The sequence below is a fragment of the Botrytis cinerea genome, chromosome 11 (assembly GCF_000143535.2).
Source record: "Botrytis cinerea B05.10 chromosome 11, complete sequence".
In the NCBI taxonomy this organism is placed as follows: domain Eukaryota; kingdom Fungi; phylum Ascomycota; class Leotiomycetes; order Helotiales; family Sclerotiniaceae; genus Botrytis; species Botrytis cinerea.
The window spans coordinates 922072-939717 of record NC_037320.1 but is presented as its reverse complement, the minus strand read 5'-3'; the positions used below and the strand labels follow the sequence as shown (position 1 = coordinate 939717).

The 17646-nt window shown below is 45.1% G+C and overlaps 4 protein-coding genes across 4 annotated transcripts; 1 reads left to right on the top strand and 3 right to left on the bottom strand.

Annotated features, from left to right (window-relative positions):
* The first annotated feature begins 1226 nt into the window (after positions 1-1226).
* BCIN_11g02720 (hypothetical protein) lies at positions 1227-2401 on the top strand. The gene is made up of 2 exons (XM_001556720.2): positions 1227-1709; positions 1769-2401. The coding sequence occupies exons 1-2, from the start codon at positions 1290-1292 to the stop codon at positions 2318-2320; spliced, it is 972 nt and encodes a 323-aa protein (XP_001556770.1). The 5' UTR covers positions 1227-1289; the 3' UTR covers positions 2321-2401.
* A 3140-nt stretch (positions 2402-5541) lies between these two features.
* Bcsgt2 lies at positions 5542-6985 on the bottom strand. Its single transcript, XM_001556719.2, has 2 exons — positions 5836-6985; positions 5542-5775 (listed from the first exon to the last, which is right to left on the bottom strand). The coding sequence occupies exons 1-2, from the start codon at positions 6840-6842 to the stop codon at positions 5715-5717; spliced, it is 1068 nt and encodes a 355-aa protein (XP_001556769.1). The 5' UTR covers positions 6843-6985; the 3' UTR covers positions 5542-5714.
* Positions 6986-7079: 94 nt separating this feature from the next.
* On the bottom strand, positions 7080-15384 carry Bcpks4. Its single transcript, XM_024695910.1, has 3 exons — positions 8603-15384; positions 7832-8547; positions 7080-7780 (listed from the first exon to the last, which is right to left on the bottom strand). The coding sequence occupies exons 1-3, from the start codon at positions 15031-15033 to the stop codon at positions 7554-7556; spliced, it is 7374 nt and encodes a 2457-aa protein (XP_024551712.1). The 5' UTR covers positions 15034-15384; the 3' UTR covers positions 7080-7553.
* Positions 15385-16228: 844 nt separating this feature from the next.
* On the bottom strand, positions 16229-17518 carry BCIN_11g02690 (hypothetical protein). Its single transcript, XM_024695909.1, has 2 exons — positions 17252-17518; positions 16229-17196 (listed from the first exon to the last, which is right to left on the bottom strand). The coding sequence occupies exons 1-2, from the start codon at positions 17385-17387 to the stop codon at positions 16547-16549; spliced, it is 786 nt and encodes a 261-aa protein (XP_024551711.1). The 5' UTR covers positions 17388-17518; the 3' UTR covers positions 16229-16546.
* Between the last annotated feature and the right edge of the window lie 128 nt (positions 17519-17646).

Sequence of the window (17646 nt, the reverse complement as noted above, 5' to 3'; positions counted from 1 at the left end):
GACACACCGTAGTATGCCCGATTAGTTGATTATTTATACATACACGACGGGAGCTTTCTAAAACGGTAAGGGATTGATCCATATTTTTTCTGTGTGCTTCTGTAACTGTTACCATAACGTACCCATGCGATGCCGATCAATATTGAAGGATACCTCTTGAAGATTTGGTAGGAAAGGTCTTTCAAATGGACTGATGCGTTGGCTCTTACTGTTGTTCTTCATTTGTTTGCTGTCTTCCCTGGATAGAGCATTTGAAGCAGTATGCTGGTATCCAGTCCATGATAGTACTAGGTAGGCTTCAGATGACATTGTACACATTGGACGGGAGGGCGAGGATATATTTCTTGGTCCCGGGCGCTGGTTCCATTGATGAAGGGGCAGAAATAAGGTTTACCAGTGTCTTGGCTTAAGCTCGGATAAACCTTACTTCGGCTTAGTAAGCGACATCTCATCTGAGCTCCCACGCAAATGAAGGAAAAATGCAATAGGATCGTGGTTCAATTTGCATATCTAGGTGTTGTCTAGCTATGGTGTTGTGCTCCCCCGACGCTTTCAATGCTGTGCAGCCTTGGTAGCCACGTGGTAGCCCTTTGAAGCCGACAAATGCTCTCTCACATGTCGCCGTCTCTCAGATAGGAACGGAACACTGCAAGAAGGAAAAAGGAAATTTATCCATCGGGTTTCCTTCGAATCCATATCGGCATCGATCGATCTACGGCCCTTTTACCACATTTGCTACAACTTCCACTGCGCATTTATTACTATTGCCAAGCAGCCCGAATAACAGCAGCAGTTACAACCCTCTTGTTACGTATACTCCTTCATCATTGATAATTCCAATTCCACTCGGGCTGTTTCCTCAACGTCTATTTGTCGGTCTGCCCTTCCTCCCCACAATTTGCCCACCACCAGGACATCCACTCGCAGGACCCTGACTCAAGTGGGTTTTACATGACTTAGCACAATTCGGAAAGAAACTCTATGAGGGGCATGGAGCAGCATGAATCCGCATGATACGTCATTTTCTGTCATGTTGAGACGAGACATCATATGCAATCAAATCATCGATCCCGAGGAAAGGAAATCATGCAGAGTTTGTGCCATGACTAGAAGCTTCTGTTGATTTATATTTACTTACATATGCTAACGGAGCTTCCCTAGGAAAACATACAATTAATCCATCCCACCCTTTCCTGAAAACAATATAGATTTTTTTTTTTACATTCGAATTATACCCCGCTTCATTACCCCTCCAATACAACTCAAAATAATACACACATTTTCACAATATGGCAGCACCAGCAGTTACGGGTCCTTTGATCAAGCTGAACAATGGAGTTCAGATGCCAGCTTTTGGTTTCGGCACATTTGCCAGTGAGGGTAGCGTAGGAGAGACACACAAGGCCGTCGTAGCAGCTTTGAACGCAGGATACAGACATTTGGACTGTGCTTGGTTCTACCAAAATGAGAACGAAGTCGGAACAGCCGTTAAGGAGTTCCTTGCTGCCAACCCAAGTGTGAAGAGATCCGACATTTTCATTGTCACAAAGGTCTGGAATCACCTCCACGACCCTGAAGATGTCGAGTGGAGCTTGAAGAACTCGTTAGAAAAGCTTCAAACCCCTTACATTGATGCATTCTTGGTACACTGGCCAATTGCTGCAGAGAAGAATGAGGACAGATCAGTCAAGATCGGTGCTGATGGAAAGGTAAGCACCGCACTACATTTAATCCCAAATGCAAGACCAGGATTCTAACATTAAAATAGTACGTCATCAAGAAAGATTTGACAGAAAACCCAGAGCCAACATGGAGAGCAATGGAGAAGTTATACAAGGAGGGACTCGCGAAGGCTATCGGTGTCTCCAACTGGACCGAGAAGGGAATTGAGCAGCTTTTGTCATTCGCTGAGGTTAAGCCAACAATTAACCAAATCGAGATCCATCCTTTCCTTCCACAACAAAAGCTCATCGACTACTGCCTTTCGAAAGATATTGTACCAGTTGCATATTCCCCATTGGGAAGCCAAGACCAAGTTCCTGGTACTGGTGAAAAGGTTTCTACCAACAAAGATCTCAATGCCATCGCAGAGAAGAATGGTGCTTCGCTGGCACAGGTATTAATCGCATGGGGATTGAAGAGAGGTTATGCTGTTTTACCTAAGAGCAGCAACCCAGGAAGAATTGCCGGCAACGCAAAATTAATCACTCTTAGTGATGAAGATTTTGCGGCTGTCAACAAGGTCGCAGAAGGAAGAGCAACTAGATTCGTTAATATGAAGGATACCTTCGGTTACAACGTTTGGCCAGAAGAGAAGTAATTTGGGATTTGAGCTGGTCTCATATTGGGCGTCAGGATAAAAATATTTAAATTAACGATTGGTAGAATGCCATGAAATGCAATGACGACTTTTTTTTTCCCTCAAGGATACGTTCAGTTCAGTCTTTGGTTATATCAAGGCTATCACTGAAATTATGTGACTATTGGGAATTGATGATGTATCATCAGTCTACGGGAGATTCTTCTGCCGGATGGATGCAATGAATCGTAAAGGATTTGTCGTAAGGGTCTCTCGTAAAGGTCCCTGATGGAAAATTATTTATTAAATTCTTAGGAACTCGTTGAGAAGGTGGGGTAGATGTCGAAGTCGTCCTATCCTACAAGTTGTGTTGCTTGATCACGTGATTGTACCAAAATTGGGTTTGTGCATCTCTCTTCGGGCTTACTGAGAGAGGGTCTGTGGATGATGATTGAAGAACTTTGACCGAGTCTTTGTGGCGCAAAAATCAATTTCTATTGTACTAACTTAGCGCCGGCAGGATTCTCTGGCGTCCATGTAGATTTCTTCACAATATCCATCTTCAATTGTGAATTCTAGCCCTGCCAGGAGTTCATCCTGTCATACCCCAGAAGTGCTGAAGGGTTGAAGCTCATCGCGTTTCTGACATAGGAAAATAGCTTCGAGAAAACACTGCGTGCTTGTGGGGTGTGGTGAATGTGAGCAGGCTTGTTGGGACCAATTTTCAAAACAGATAATGGAGAGTCATATCCACCTTCACTTCGATTATCGTGGCTATTCATTCTTCCGTGTGTCCTAGATCTCGGGTCTCCATGCAGAAACCCCATCTTCGGCTTGATCACTTCCTCCAGTCATCCGTTGAGCCTTGTATCGTCAAAGTACGAGCACATCGCTACAGGGTAAACCGGAAAGCCCAAAGATTTAGACCTCAGCCTCCTTGGTCGCCTTGAGGCAACTTCTTTTCTCCCTAAGGGTACAATGGAGCAAGACTCCAGTTCAACATTGGTAGTCCCAATAATTGCAGTTATATCGCCTTTTAACTGCTCAGGGCAATGCACGTCGGATGTTCAGGGAATTATCAAGGAGGAAACCGCTATACACGGTTCAAGGTAATCATATAATTGATGTTCTTGATGATAAAATAGTAACCCTAAACAGTATATATTACATTTCACTGACTCTGACGACAACATGTACTTGGTTTTCCATGTTGTTTGGCATCTGCTACACAGATATTGGATTCTGTTAATCTCTCTGCTTTCTTGACTTCAAATGTTTTTCTACGACGACTGAGACCACTCTTGCCAAAACTTCATCTCAAGCAATCTGACTGGCTATCCCCAACTCCAACCACCTAGTTTGAGCTCAAAATCACTCAAAGAATACTTCAGTCACTATTTCAGCCACTGTAATCCATATAACGAGTCACCATCACCGATCAATCTTGAAAGGATATTAGACCTTTTATTCCAAGTTCTCAATGCAGTCATGTCCAGCAGACACCAAAATCCAACTTAAATTTTATTGTTGTCACTCTCTCTTTCTATTTTTGTCCTCTCTTCCTATCCTTCTACTTCCCTCTACTCTCCATCAAGTTTAGCATCCCCATCACCACTTACTTCCACAACAACAATTCAATGAGACGCCCTGTACCCCACCTCCCCCAAGATCGGTGCCATAGCTAGTATTCTCCTAGCTATTGTGGGACTTGCTTGTTTTCCCGGCATGTATTCCTTGCTTTATATCAAGGAAAGAACTTTGCTGAAACTTTAAGTTGGGAGGAATGAGGAGAAAGGAGAAAGTGTCGATCATGATGGAAAATGGGGGAAGGGGGAAGGGAGGTGAGAGAGGAAGAAGGAGAATAAGGAGAAGAAGAAGAAGAAGAAGAAGAAGAAGAAGAAGAAGAAGAAGAAGAAGAAGAAGAAGAAGAAGAATGAAATTGTAGGTGTGGTTAGATGAGCTATGAAATGGAGGGAGTGGGAAGACCTCTGAAAATGGAACTGGGATTAGATCATGGTGCGTTGATTAGGTATGAGAGATGTGCCAGCTAAGTAGCGGATAGGATGATACTCTGGAAAAGTGTTTGAATGGACGAGTGATAACTCGGCCGTTGGAGATGTGTGAATAAGAATCAATGGGGTAAAAGGGAGGACAAGGATGAACAACAGATTTCATTTGTGATCTCAAACTTGTATTGCATGTTTTTGATATCCTATTGTAGTCCTCTTGATCATCTTAACATAACTATAACTACCTATCTCAAGCGTCTGCAAAATATCCATATATCTAGATACCCACTCCAGACTCTAATCCTACTATTCACATACATCACATCCCATCTTCCTCCACCACATTATAAGACATACAACCTCGAGACACCATACGAATAACCACAATCCCTCTATCAGACCTCACAACCCCAACCTACCCATCCACCCCCAATATCCGACATCCAACATCCAATATCCAAATCCCAGCATCCTCATCTCCCCGCCACATTACCCAACACCTGTAACGAGCATACATCCTACACACAGACGCCCGATTCTCCCTCACCCATCCTCGTCCAAACGTCATACAGAACAGTGAACACAAAGATTATTCCCTTCAAATCGCATCTCAAATTACCCATCTATCAAATCCACACGGGACATCAGCTCAGATACACAGTCCCGCGAATCCACTTGGCTTTTCTTCTCGGGTGTGATATCTTTCTAGATTGCATAGTAGTTCGAATATGAAAGTTGAAATAGGAGATACACTACAATACAATACAATAGAATGAAATGAAATGAAATAGAATAGCATAGAACGTTTGCAAATATTCGCTCGATTCTCGCTATCTAGAGCATGTTTACAAATTACAATCCTTCCCTTTCGTATAATCTTCATAAACTCTCATCACTCTCATAAACAGTAAGACTTACTTACTATTACTATACAGCATAAACTATCCATATACCCATCATCTGCTGGATTGGATTCATTCCAGCTCATTACTCCAGCGTAGTATAAGAGATCCTCGTGCCTAAAGGGTGTTCGCCATCGTAATCCCGTTTATCTCTCAAGTTCTGATTTTTGATGCTTTTCATGGAAGATTATCGGCACCCTGTCATTGATTTTGTTGACAAGACCGATGGCATAGTCTTAGGTATAAGCCTGTGTATAAACTAGGTTACGTGGCTAGAAATATAGGATATATTCAAAAACATACACGGAATCACATATTCTCTTGCATCGTTTGAAACGCACTTGTTTATTGTTAAAAACTGCATACTCATTAAGTCAAATTTGTCTGAAATGAATATGTGGTGTGTATCTACTCATTTCCTCACGTGGGCTGTAAAACGAGGGGACCGACAAAACAATCAACTGCGCATCAAGGGAATCTGTTAACTACTAATTGCAATATCGATTATTGAGGAGCACCGCGTCCAGCACCTGCACCTCTTCCTGCACCACCTAAGTTTCTGGCCCTGTTGATGATGTTAGAGTCAGATCAAAAGAGGATGATTGCCTGCGAAGGAAATACTTACATCTCAGCAATAGAAGGATCATTCATCAAGCTTGAAAGATCAGGCATTCCACCTCCATTACCCCCGGCACCACCGCCTCCACCGGCACCGAATTGATTGGCCATCTCGCGTATTCTAGGGTTGCTCATAAGATTGTTCAAAGCATCTGGGTTACTCATGAGGTTCTGAGCCATGCTCGCAAACATTGGGTTGCTCATGATAGAGCTCAAATCTGGCATTCCACCTCCACCACCTCCAGCTCCGCCACCGAACATGCCCGCCAAACTAGCCAAATCTGGCATTCCACCAGCACCGGCACCAGCACCGGGCATGCCTCTCTCGGCAACCTCATCATCTTCTCCCGTAGCATCCAATTCCTGAACTCTCTTCTTCGCAGTCTCATATCCCTTCTTCATCGCATCTGATCCTCCATTTCCTTCATACTCAATACCATTCTCATAAGCCTCCATTGCACCTCTTGCATCTCCCAATGCGAACTTCGCAAGTCCCAACCTCGACCATGCCTTAGTATATTTAGGATCCGCATCAACGGCGGCCTCGGCATCCGCCTTTGCAGATTCGTGATCCTTAGATGCGGAGTAGGCAGCTGCGCGATTGCTCAAGAAGATTGGGTTGCCGGGGATAACAGCTAAAGCTTGCGAATACAAATCGATCGCCTTTTTGTAATCTTTCTTGGCCATAGCTGCATTTCCTTGACTCTTTAAGCCCTCAGCTTCTTTCTTTTCATCTGCGGTTGCTTCTTTGCCAGTGGGCTTTTCATCGGCAGGTTTGGGAGGAGCGGCGGCGGCTTGGGATTTTCTCAAGCTCTCGTAGACACTGTAGATCTGGAGGAGGTTTTGCGTATCTTTGGGAGTGCCATCTGTAGGGTCGACTTTGAAGGACTCGGAAATACAGTTCTGGGCGATTTCGATGGATTCGCGTTCTTCTTCATTAAGAGTACCGTCGGTGAGGGAGGTGGAGAGGAAATCAATGATGGAGAGGGCGAGACGTTGTTTGGTGGTTGCCATGATGGGCAAACTGAAGTTTCTTTTAGACTGGAAAAGAAAGTTAGAAACAGGGTGATTCAAGTATAAGTTTACAGGAATATGTCTGTAATTATGGATACGAACTTGTAAGAACTACGTGTTTGCTTATTGTTCGAGTATTGTTCGAGGCTTTGCGTCGATTTAGACAATCAATGGAAGGTTCTGGTGATGGATCAATTTAGGTGGTGGGGTAGTAGCTACTACGGTGAGTATACGAACCTAATATGCATTTGTATTGTCTCTTCTGAATCAACTTCTTACAGTTGTAAAATATCAAACACTCGATCAGCCATATTACAGAGTGAATCTATCTATGCAATCATTTACTTCCTCAATAACTTTGTTACATGCTCATTGATTAAACCCCCTCAATTCTGATCTGACACATGAAAAGTGGCTGCTTCAATGATCTCCTCCGATGAGGCTTTGAACTTGACCATAGTCTGCTGAAGATTCAAGACAACAGTGTTAAGTGTTAATGTTTGTGAAATCATTGCCTTCTCTGAGCAGTGTTTTGAAAGAGCACTGGGAAGTAACATCAAAAGAACATTTGTAGTCTTTCTAAACTAGTTATAGTGATACAATTACAAAGCCTCTGCCCACAAATCAGACAAATCAGAGACATGATTGTCTAGAGAACACCAGATGGTTACAATGACCCCGGAGCCCGACCAAACTTCTAATTATATCCTTTTATGATGTCTGAATAACCTCCAAGACATTACTGACAATCTCATCCACAGTCATTCCAGACAGAAGCCTCAAAACTGGTATATCAGTCCCCAGCTCGGTCATCGTCCATGCCCGGATGTCAACCGCAACTAACGAATCAACCCCAAGGTCGATCAGAGCTGCATGCTCCGCGACAGGTTGATCAGATGGGAGATGGAGACATGTGCGGATTTTGGTGGTGACACCATCTAGGAAAGAATCAGTACAATTGCTAATCAGAAGAAACGGTGCCCACTTACCCCGGACGATCACTTCTGCTTCATCAGTAGATTTAGACTCTGATAATTGAATTCGAATCGGAACATTGCCTGCTTTCTTTTCAACTCGATCATCCTGGTGCAATGGTTCCTGCTCCCAATAGCTCGAGAACCGAATATTCTTCATCCAAGCCGCATTCCCTGCTTTATCAATTGAGATTCTGGGAATTCCTGCTGTGATAACAGGCGTGGAGTTGCACTGCTGCAGCTGACCGGCCAAAATTCCTTCAGCGAATAAGGCGTGTAGCTGTCGCTCACCCATGGGCAGACAGTAAGCGTCCAATCGTTCCATTTCCTGTGTTGAGTATGTTGATCGTTGGCGTTTCACATATCCAACATCTGTCATGCGGGAGATCTGGATCACTGAGCCCGCCAGTTTGCGCTGTCGACGGCGCACAATTAGTGCCTCGGATGCTACGTTGGCTGCGGTGTAGGCACTTTGCCCGAGATTACCTAGTGTTGCCAGAACTGAAGAGAAGGCAATAAAAAATAGCAACGATTGGTCGCCAACTAGATCATCTAGGTTCTGTAGACCCCGCACCTTGGGCTCGACGACCTGACTGAATTCTTCCGCAGTCGTCTTTTGGAAGAAATTTTCGCGCATCACCATTGCACCGCTGGCTATGCCATCAAGAGGGGGATGTTCGTTTGTGATGATGGTGTGTATCTCTTTCAAAGAGGCCGCCTTGGTGACATCACTAGTACAGTTAGCTCTTGTATCAAATTTTAGAAAGAAGCGGCGAATTTACATACCCTGCTAGAGGAACAATATTGACTCCGTTGTCCCGATGTCTGTGAACCCAATCAGTGGGCATGCGAACTTGTCGACTGGTAAGAACAATTGTTCGAGCACCACGCACAACCATCCAATCGCAGAGAGACTGGCCCAGATCTCCTGTCAATCCTACAAGCCAGTATGTCCGATCGGGGCGCAGAATATGCTGTGATGTATCAACCGATTGATAATTGGCGGGAAGCGGGGTCGGACACGACCAATTTACGATTGGGATGCTGGAGAGCTCCTTCGGCTTGTGGTTGAGTAGCTCCGCGACGCTATACTCCGGAAACTGGACGGTAAAATCTAATTCGATATACTTTTGAACAGCAGCATGAGCGCTTGTTAGCAGCGCAGTCATGTCTTGTATTGGCTGAAGAGAAGGGATTGAAGATGTAGCCGCAATCGCCGAAGAAAATGTGAATTGCTGACAACGGAGAGGCAGAGAGTCTAGTATTTTGGCTGCAGAATTTCTTTCTGAGAGATTGATGAAAACGTCAATGTCTTTGGGCAGAATTGATGTAATAAGTCGTTTTGGAGCTTGTGGATTACAGTATTGCCATAATGCGGTGGTGGCTAACTCCTTCGTTCCAGTCAAATAGTGTACCTGAAGTTGTTTTGCATGCAAGTGATATGACCAGAACTTTTCGTAAGCCGCAGCAGCAAAATCACCGGCATAAAGCAAAACACGATTCCCGGTGGTGATTTTATCGACAACGGTCTTGATTAAAAGGTCGGTAGTCAGAAGATCTAGGTATTGAGGGTGGGTGGAGGTCTCAAGATCAACAGGAATTGAAAGAGATGTTGGAACAGTCAAAATAGATGACAAGGTGTCGGAAGCAGCGATGATCACTTCTCCCGAAAGGATGTCCACGCCTTGGTTAAGATATACTGGCACATTATGGGGAGATGGAGCTGCTAGTACCGATCGTGTGGTGCGTATGACACGAGAACTGCCTTGATAAGATTGTAGAGCACCCTTCGCAACCAGCATGAAGTTATCATTTTGCCATTTCAATTCAGTTTCTTCTTTATCCACATGAACTGGGGTGATAATCTTCCTTCTCCAGCTGTTCAACCGGTGGTTGGCCGTTCTCAGGGGTTGTAGACGTGGAACCAGGACCCTATTCATTGCATCGATAGCCATTTCAGGCTCCGTGGTCCAGAACCCATCATCAGCATGATCTTTTGCCAGGCGCAGAAGATTATTTGCGATTAATGATGCCACTGTGTCAGGCTCTGCTTTCTGACTCAGATCAACCATCTGCAGACGCAAATGAGGCATTTCATGTAGCAAAGACCGAGCCAAACCAATGGACAACCCAGATGAGGCATTCCCACCTGAATAATCATTCGTGACCCAAAGCATATGTGAAGCCGTGCCTAAAAGGTTCTGCAACCCTCGCCAAGCCTTCTCGGATGGTTGAATCTCCAGATGAGCCATATTAAGCACGGTGGCTTTAGCTGGCAAAGGCGTGCCATCTATCTCAGCAAGGGAATTGAAGTGAGTAAGTTGTCTGGTATGAGGAGCTAATAATTTCTTCAGGAGTTGCACGGTATCATGGGATGGAAAGTTGAGATCGGTGACGATGATCAATTCCTCCAGTACCAGCTCCGCTGACGAGACTGGCTCACGGAGCAATTGAACCTGATTGTCAACTGCTTGAGAGACCATGACACTGATAGGCCATGTGATAGGATCTTTGAGCGGAGTGTGTGTGTCAACGCCGGAGAAGCCGGTATTGGCTAGGACCTCCTGCCATGCCTCCAGTGAAACGGTTGGCGAATATCGTCTTCCTTCCTCTCGACCTGCCCACCAGCCAGTAAATCCTCCAAAAATCAGGCCCAAAGCCATTGGTCCATCTCCCAAGACCTCGGCAAGTACAAGAAAGCCACCAGGCTTCAGTAGGCGTCGGACTCGCCTTAAAGCATCACTAAGAGATGATGCTACATGTAGAACTGCGTATGCAACAACTAGATCATAGGTACCTTCAATGAACCCTTGATCCATGGGATCTTGGTCTAGATCGAAGGTTTTGAAATCCATACGATCGGCATATGTGGAGAATTGCTGTGCTGACTTCTCGAAGAAACCAACTGATACATCAGTAAATGTGTAGCGAGCGAGAGACGATCCTAATGCTGGAAGTACTGATCTTGTAGCACAACCCGTGCCCGCTCCAATCTCAAGTACATTTAAACCTCGATGGCGATGCGAAATCTGGGAGATGATTTCTCCTAGAGGTTCCTCAGCTGGGGCGCAGACCATGCTATTCTGGTACCAGTCGCTTAAAGCATCATCCGCCATGAAGCTTTGAAGCATAGTGGTATCTTTTCTGATGACTGGAGGGAGAACCTCGAAAGCCATTTTTATCAATCGGAAATCGATGTCCTCAGCGGAATATTGACGACAAATTTGCTCAATTTCTTTATCTGTATCAGATAGCCAACATGGTGAGGCATAAGGGTGCTTCCCCACGCGCACAGTATCTTCGAGCCATGAGCAGTAGTCTAGGAAGGCCCCATGATGAGGTTCAATTTCAATTGTTTGAATTCTCTCGCCTGTTTTCTGATCGATAAACATGTGGCCAATCTGTCGAAGATAATACAGTGAAACCCTCTCCCATTCGAGAGTCTTTCTTAGCATCTCAGGCGAAGCCCGGCGATTACCTAGGGCTAGCTCGCCATTAGGCTCGGCAACTCCCCATACTGTCTCAGAAAATAGTATTAGGTCGTTGTTCTCGGTAGCAGGCGAAACTGGCATGGTGTTAAGTCCTTCCATCTGGATGATTCCTTGCCCAGAGAAGTTGAAAAGGGTGACATCCCCACAAATACCGCTGCTGTCGGCCTTGCGTAGATAGCTGTCTACGCCGAATTGCCCGTCACGCCCAGGGTAGGAGAGGGAAAAGTTCAAGGTCAGCTGCTCAACAGATACTGGCATGTAAAGATTCCACATGCTCTCATCCTCATGATCTGTGAAGGCAGAGAATAGAACCTGAATGGCATTGTCTAGCAATGCTGGGTGAAGCACATAGTCATCGTCTGCCGTGTGATCCCAGCCAATCTCCGCGACTGCCTGTCCAAGAGATCGACGGAGGCTGTGAACTCGTTGAAAATCTCCTGTGTATTCATAGCCCAACTTGGCTAGATGGTCATATACTTTTGTGTGGTCAAGCTCCGTCATGAAAGAGGAGAAAGCAGCTCTACCAGGCAAGAGATCATCAACCGGGGAGCCTAGCTCGAGCATAATGTCCATAGTGGCAGCAGCGAAGAATTTACCATCGTCTTCCGTAGGAGGAATGTTCACATTTAACTTTGCCTGAATGACAGACTCCTCGTCTTGGAACACATCCATAGTGACAGTGATGTTGGCCCCTGATGCTTCATCAATACGAAGTGCTTTAAGAAACTTGACGTCTTTCAGAGTAATACTCTGGATGGATCGCCCGGCAGCGAACTGTCTACAAGCCTCCAAGGCCAATGTAATGTAGCCCGTGGCGGGAAAAATGATTTGACCTTCGAGTGTGTGACCTTTCAGCCAATCCAATTGGTCGATTCTCAGATCATTGGACCAACGACACATTGTGCCGATTTCACAATCGCCAACCTGGTATCCTAGCAGGCTATTCACTCGATTTTGAGACGGCTGCTGATTCCAATTTCCTTTCATCGAGCTTAATGAAGGTGGTGGCAGCCAGAAGCTATGCCGATGGTCCCAGGGATAAGTTGGGAGGCCAACGAGTGATGGCTTTGCGTGTTCTAAAGCATCGAAGCGTGGAACTCTCGCACTTCCCAAATATACCCACAAGTCCCCGACGCACTCCGAAAATGCCACTAGATCAGTCTTGGATCGGTTGAGAGTGCCAGAGTATGGAGGGGGATTCTTCCGCACAGTTGTTATCGTTTGCATGGTGGGACCCTTCAAAGCGGGATGAGGGCCAACTTCTAGACAGAAATTGATATCGGGTAGGAGGGATACCGCATTGTGAATGGCATGATGGAACATGACTGGATTTACCAAGTTTTCAACCCAGTAGGACGCACCCAGTTTGTCCGCGCCCTCAGAAGAGATTAATTCCCCTGATTGGACACTTGAGTACCAACATGGGGCGTCGCTAGAGGGGCGCAATACTTCAATTTGACATTCTTCGAGCGAAGCTAGATATGCCGAGGAGCACTTTGACATGTGATGTGAGTGATATGCGGTTTGAACATTGAGCAACCGATTAAAGATTTTACGGCTGACTAGCTGAGTTTGAGCTTCCTCTATGGCATCTGCATCACCAGAGAGAGTTACACTAGATGGAGAATTAACGGCCGCAAGAGACAATCGGCCCTTGAATTCGGTAGCTGCTAGCAAATCCTCCGCTGCATCCTGGGACAGGCCTGCAGCCAGCATCCTGCCCTCCTGATTACATGATGATATGAATCGAGCTACATGCAGACCTCGGTAAAACGCAATGCGAATGGCGTCAGCTGAGCGTAAAAATCCTGCAAAGTATGCTGCGGCAATTTCCCCAGATGAATGGCCAACGACTGCAGAGAATGAGATACCACAAGATTTCTGTAAAAGGTGACCGAGCATTAGCTGGATTGCTGTGCATATAGGCTGACATATTTCAGGAGTATCAATTCGTGATTCCTCGGATGGCCGCTCCAACTCCTCTCGAAGGCTCCATGTCGGGCGATCGCCTTCCGGAAGTGACTGTAAAGCCTTGTCTAAATCATCAAGAAAGGAAATTAAGCTGGGATGAGCAGCTAAAAGCCCAACTCCCATCTGGGCCCACTGCGCACCTTGACCGGTGAAGATGCCGAGAATTTTCGATTCTTTTAGCGGGGATTGATATCCAATCACTCCAGACTCAAATGAACTGTTGATTGCTTGCTGAAGAGACTCGATGGAAGAAGCGGGAAATCGAACACGAACAGGGAGAAGAGATCGATGGGATGCCAGTGTGGTAGTTAACTCGTTAGGATTAATGGATGGGTTTTCTTGGAGATAATTTTCATATCGTTTAAGCATTGAAATTAAGGATTGTTCGGAGGCAGCAGAAAACACATATGGGAGCACAGAGTCGCTTCTTGGTGACAGAGATGCCTCTTGACATCCATTTTTAGCTGGAAGTGGCACGGACTCCAGGATGACATGGGCATTGGCTCCCCCGAAACCAAAGCTATTGATGCTTACTCGACGGGGAGTATTGGATGCCATCGCGGGCCATGGCTGCACGCTGGTAACCACATCCATGTTGGTACAATATGGTGCTACTTTTTTATTCAATTGCTGAAATCCAAGGTTTGGCGGGATAATCCCGTGCTGTATGGCCAGAGATGCTTTCAATACCCCAGCTAGTCCGGCTGCTCCTTCAGTATGACCGATGACAGTTTTTATGCTGCCAACTAACATATGAGCCTCATCGGGTTGTGATGATGTGAGTGAAAAGGCCGCGGCTAGTGCTTCGGCTTCCAAAGGATCCCCCGCTTGAGTGCCTGTGCCGTGTGCCTCAATATATTGAGGTCGATCAGAAGGGTTTGTGGGATCTAAACCTGCTCGATGATAAACATCCCGAATGAGACTTGTCTGAGCAGATGCGCTTGGCAAGGTAATTCCACTGGTGCGTCCGTTATGGTTGACGCCAGTCTCTCGAATAACACATTGTATGTTATCACCATCTGCCAGAGCAAGTCGGAGCGGTTTTAACAGCATAGCAAGGATTCCTTCGCCCCTGGCATAGCCATCAGCTTCAGTATCCCACATCTTGCAGCTCCCTGTAGGGGAAAGCATTCCCATGTTGTTAAACCCGATAAATGGGCGACCATCAAGGAGCAGGTTGGCCCCTGCTGCCACAGCAAGAGTTGACGAACCACTTCGTAATTGTTGCACTGCATGGTCTAGAGCTACAAGACTAGATGAGCAAGCAGTATCAACGGTGACTGAAGGCCCATGCCAGTCGAAAAAGTAGGAGATTCGATTCGACGCTTTATTTGGAGCAGTGCCGGTGATATGATATTTGGGAATTGCCATATGGTCCTGGCTGCTGAGTGAGAGATAGTCGTGAAACATTACTCCCGTGTACACCGCGGTATCAGAGCCACGCAGTGTCTCAGCAGGAATTCCCGCTTCCTCTAGAGCTTCGTACACTGTTTCAAGCAACAGCCGGTGCTGGGGATCCATTGCCTGTGCTTCCAATGGACTGAGACTAAAGAACGACGCATCAAACTCTCGTACATCCTGCGAGAGAAAATATCCCCGTGTGGAGGTACTATGGCGTGAAGCAGAGTTTCGATCCGGGGGGAACTCCTGAGAAACATCGTAAGGAGTTTGAAGAAAATTCCAAAGTTCAGAGGGAGATTGACAACCTCCGGCTAGACGACAACCACGACCGATAATGGCAATGGGTTCATTCATACTGAGATGGAAAGATGTTGAAATCAATTGATGAGAACAAATGCAGGAATGTCTGTAAAGAAGTTATATGATATGGTTGGAACCTGCCCGGTGAATTAGAAAACACAGTATGGGATAATCCCATCTCGAAAATGGTTTACGGTGAAAACCCCGAATGGCATAATCTCATGTATTGATACCTCGACAAGTATGTAACATGACGAACTAGAATTATTGGTCCAAAACTCTATGCTAGTATTGAGGTACGAGATACAAGAGTGTATTAGATAATCAAATCGACTGACATAGTCAACTCCATTGTACATAGCTTTGAGAAAAATACGCACTATACTAAATTCAAATTGACAACCCATTGCCATTGCGTTTTCTAGTGCCAGAAGCTCAAGCATTCTTAACAGATAGTATTGAGAATGATCGCGATTGGCTCGCTTTTCTCCGACTGTGTCGGCCGATACAGCGGAGGAATCCGATTTTGATTGATTTGACCAATCAAATGTCCTTCTTAAATTAGCTAGACTCCTTCGCTACTGCAGGAGAAGGGGTTAAAAGAAGACGAACACGTGCAACCCCTCCCCTCAGCTTTAGGCTATGTTCCCCTCTTTAATAGGTTTCGGGCTCTGTGGGGGTTAGCTCACACTACAATGCACATCGGAAAACCTATACGTTGATAAATTTTGTATTTAATATTACAACTTATTAGGAATATGTAAAATCAGAAGTAAATGAGTTATAATCATTTATATGAGGATAGAAATGAATTAAATAAGTTTTACTATTTTCTTATTAGAATCGTAGCATTCTTAAATCCTTGGAAAATCGATTAATTTACATGAGCAAAGTATTACAAGTTGTAATTTTTAAAATATTTCAACCTCGAAGACTTGTGTGTTAATTACAATAATAGAAAGAAAAAAAGTAACGAATTTCTATTATTTTTGTTATCAGAAATCAAGTTATCATTTTCAAGCAAAGACTCTAATTACCGACTAAATTCTTGAATATTTCAGTTTGTATATTTAATAAAACAATATTTTTTTGCGGGGGTTTGTCACGAAATAGGGTAGTGAACAATGAGCCGGGGCCACAAGTCTTACTTGGAAGAATACTAATGACGTTTCAGGTATTAACACATGAAATGATATAATTGGAAGTTTTTACTGCATAGAGTAACCACAAACAACACACGCACGTTACATGTTGATGATAATTACTATTGTTTACACTTCCACTCATTAAGATCTTAACCAACAGAGGTATGATCTGACTCGTACCAGATATTCGTGCTGGCTGAAAGTATGCAATTCCTCCACTATAAAGACCAAATTAATTCTCGTGCAGTTCACTATCTTGTGGTCTATGCATCTCGTCCGGAGTTGCATACACTATTACTACGCGAGTACCCGTATGCCAGTCTGAAGAAACAGGAACACAGATGCATCACATCTCGGGGATACCGGATTGCGTGGCTACTGCATCGAAAACCAAGACCCCAAGGCAAATCTCTCAAAATCTCTTACACCAGGCTGGGGGCAGTCTGCAGAAAATTTGACACATTGCGCACCATAGCGGGGTCACGGGAAATCTCATGTCCGCCACTTGTCTCCACAACATGAGCATTGGCCGCTGTGCAGAACGTTGTCAGAACAGTGGATTCACCCCTGTATATATCTTTGGAGCCAATGACGTGCAAGGACGGAATATCGATACGACCCAAGGGACTCCAACGCAAAGGAGACCTTCCAAAGGGCCACAGTAGCTCCGTTTCTGAATCCCAATTGCCCTTCAGTAGTGGATGATAGGCAGCTCCAAATACGCTCGTAATATCGTCTGTGGAGCACACCACTTTTGGGGGGCTTGATGGTCCTCCAAGTGATCGACACTTTCCGTCATATGATAGTGTAAATCCTGGGCTGTCTAGATCCCAGCATTGAATTGCGCAGAAAAACACGGCACATCGAAAGTCATCTCTAGGATGCTGGCGTGTAGAGTCGTGTAGAAGGTATGAGGCTGCAAGTGCTGCTCCTTGCGAGAATCCAAGAATTCCATCAAAGGGACCTTGCAAGTCGATAAAGTCTTCCAAGCGGTCAATCGCTGCTAGTACGGCATCTGGTGAGGGAACAGTAAAGTAGGAATAATATGGCCCCGGAAAGAACATTTCGACTCCTATTTGTGGCTGTCAGTTTTATGGTACATACATGACCTGTTTGGGGTTCCTGACCTGGCGCGGGCGGAGTCTCTACGTCTCCCTGAAAGAAGACGAATTCATGACCAGGAAGTTGACGTCTGATCATGAACAATTGGGCTTCGAGAATGGCCTTCCCAGTACCAATGCCGTGCAAACATAGGAATCGCATAGTGATGAAAAGAATCGATCTGGGTGTGTCTGAATGGCTTTGGGATTATTTCGTTTACAAGAGGCCTTTCTATATACCTCACTGTCTTTTATTAAAGTTTGTTTCTGATAAATACTTAGGAGTTCTGGTTGACACCCACGATAGTACCTGCTCCGAAACCTGATGTATGGAATTCATAATTATAAATAACATACAATCGATACTACATTTAATTTTACTTTCTATGGAAAATAGATTAATTAATTAATTCAGATGATAC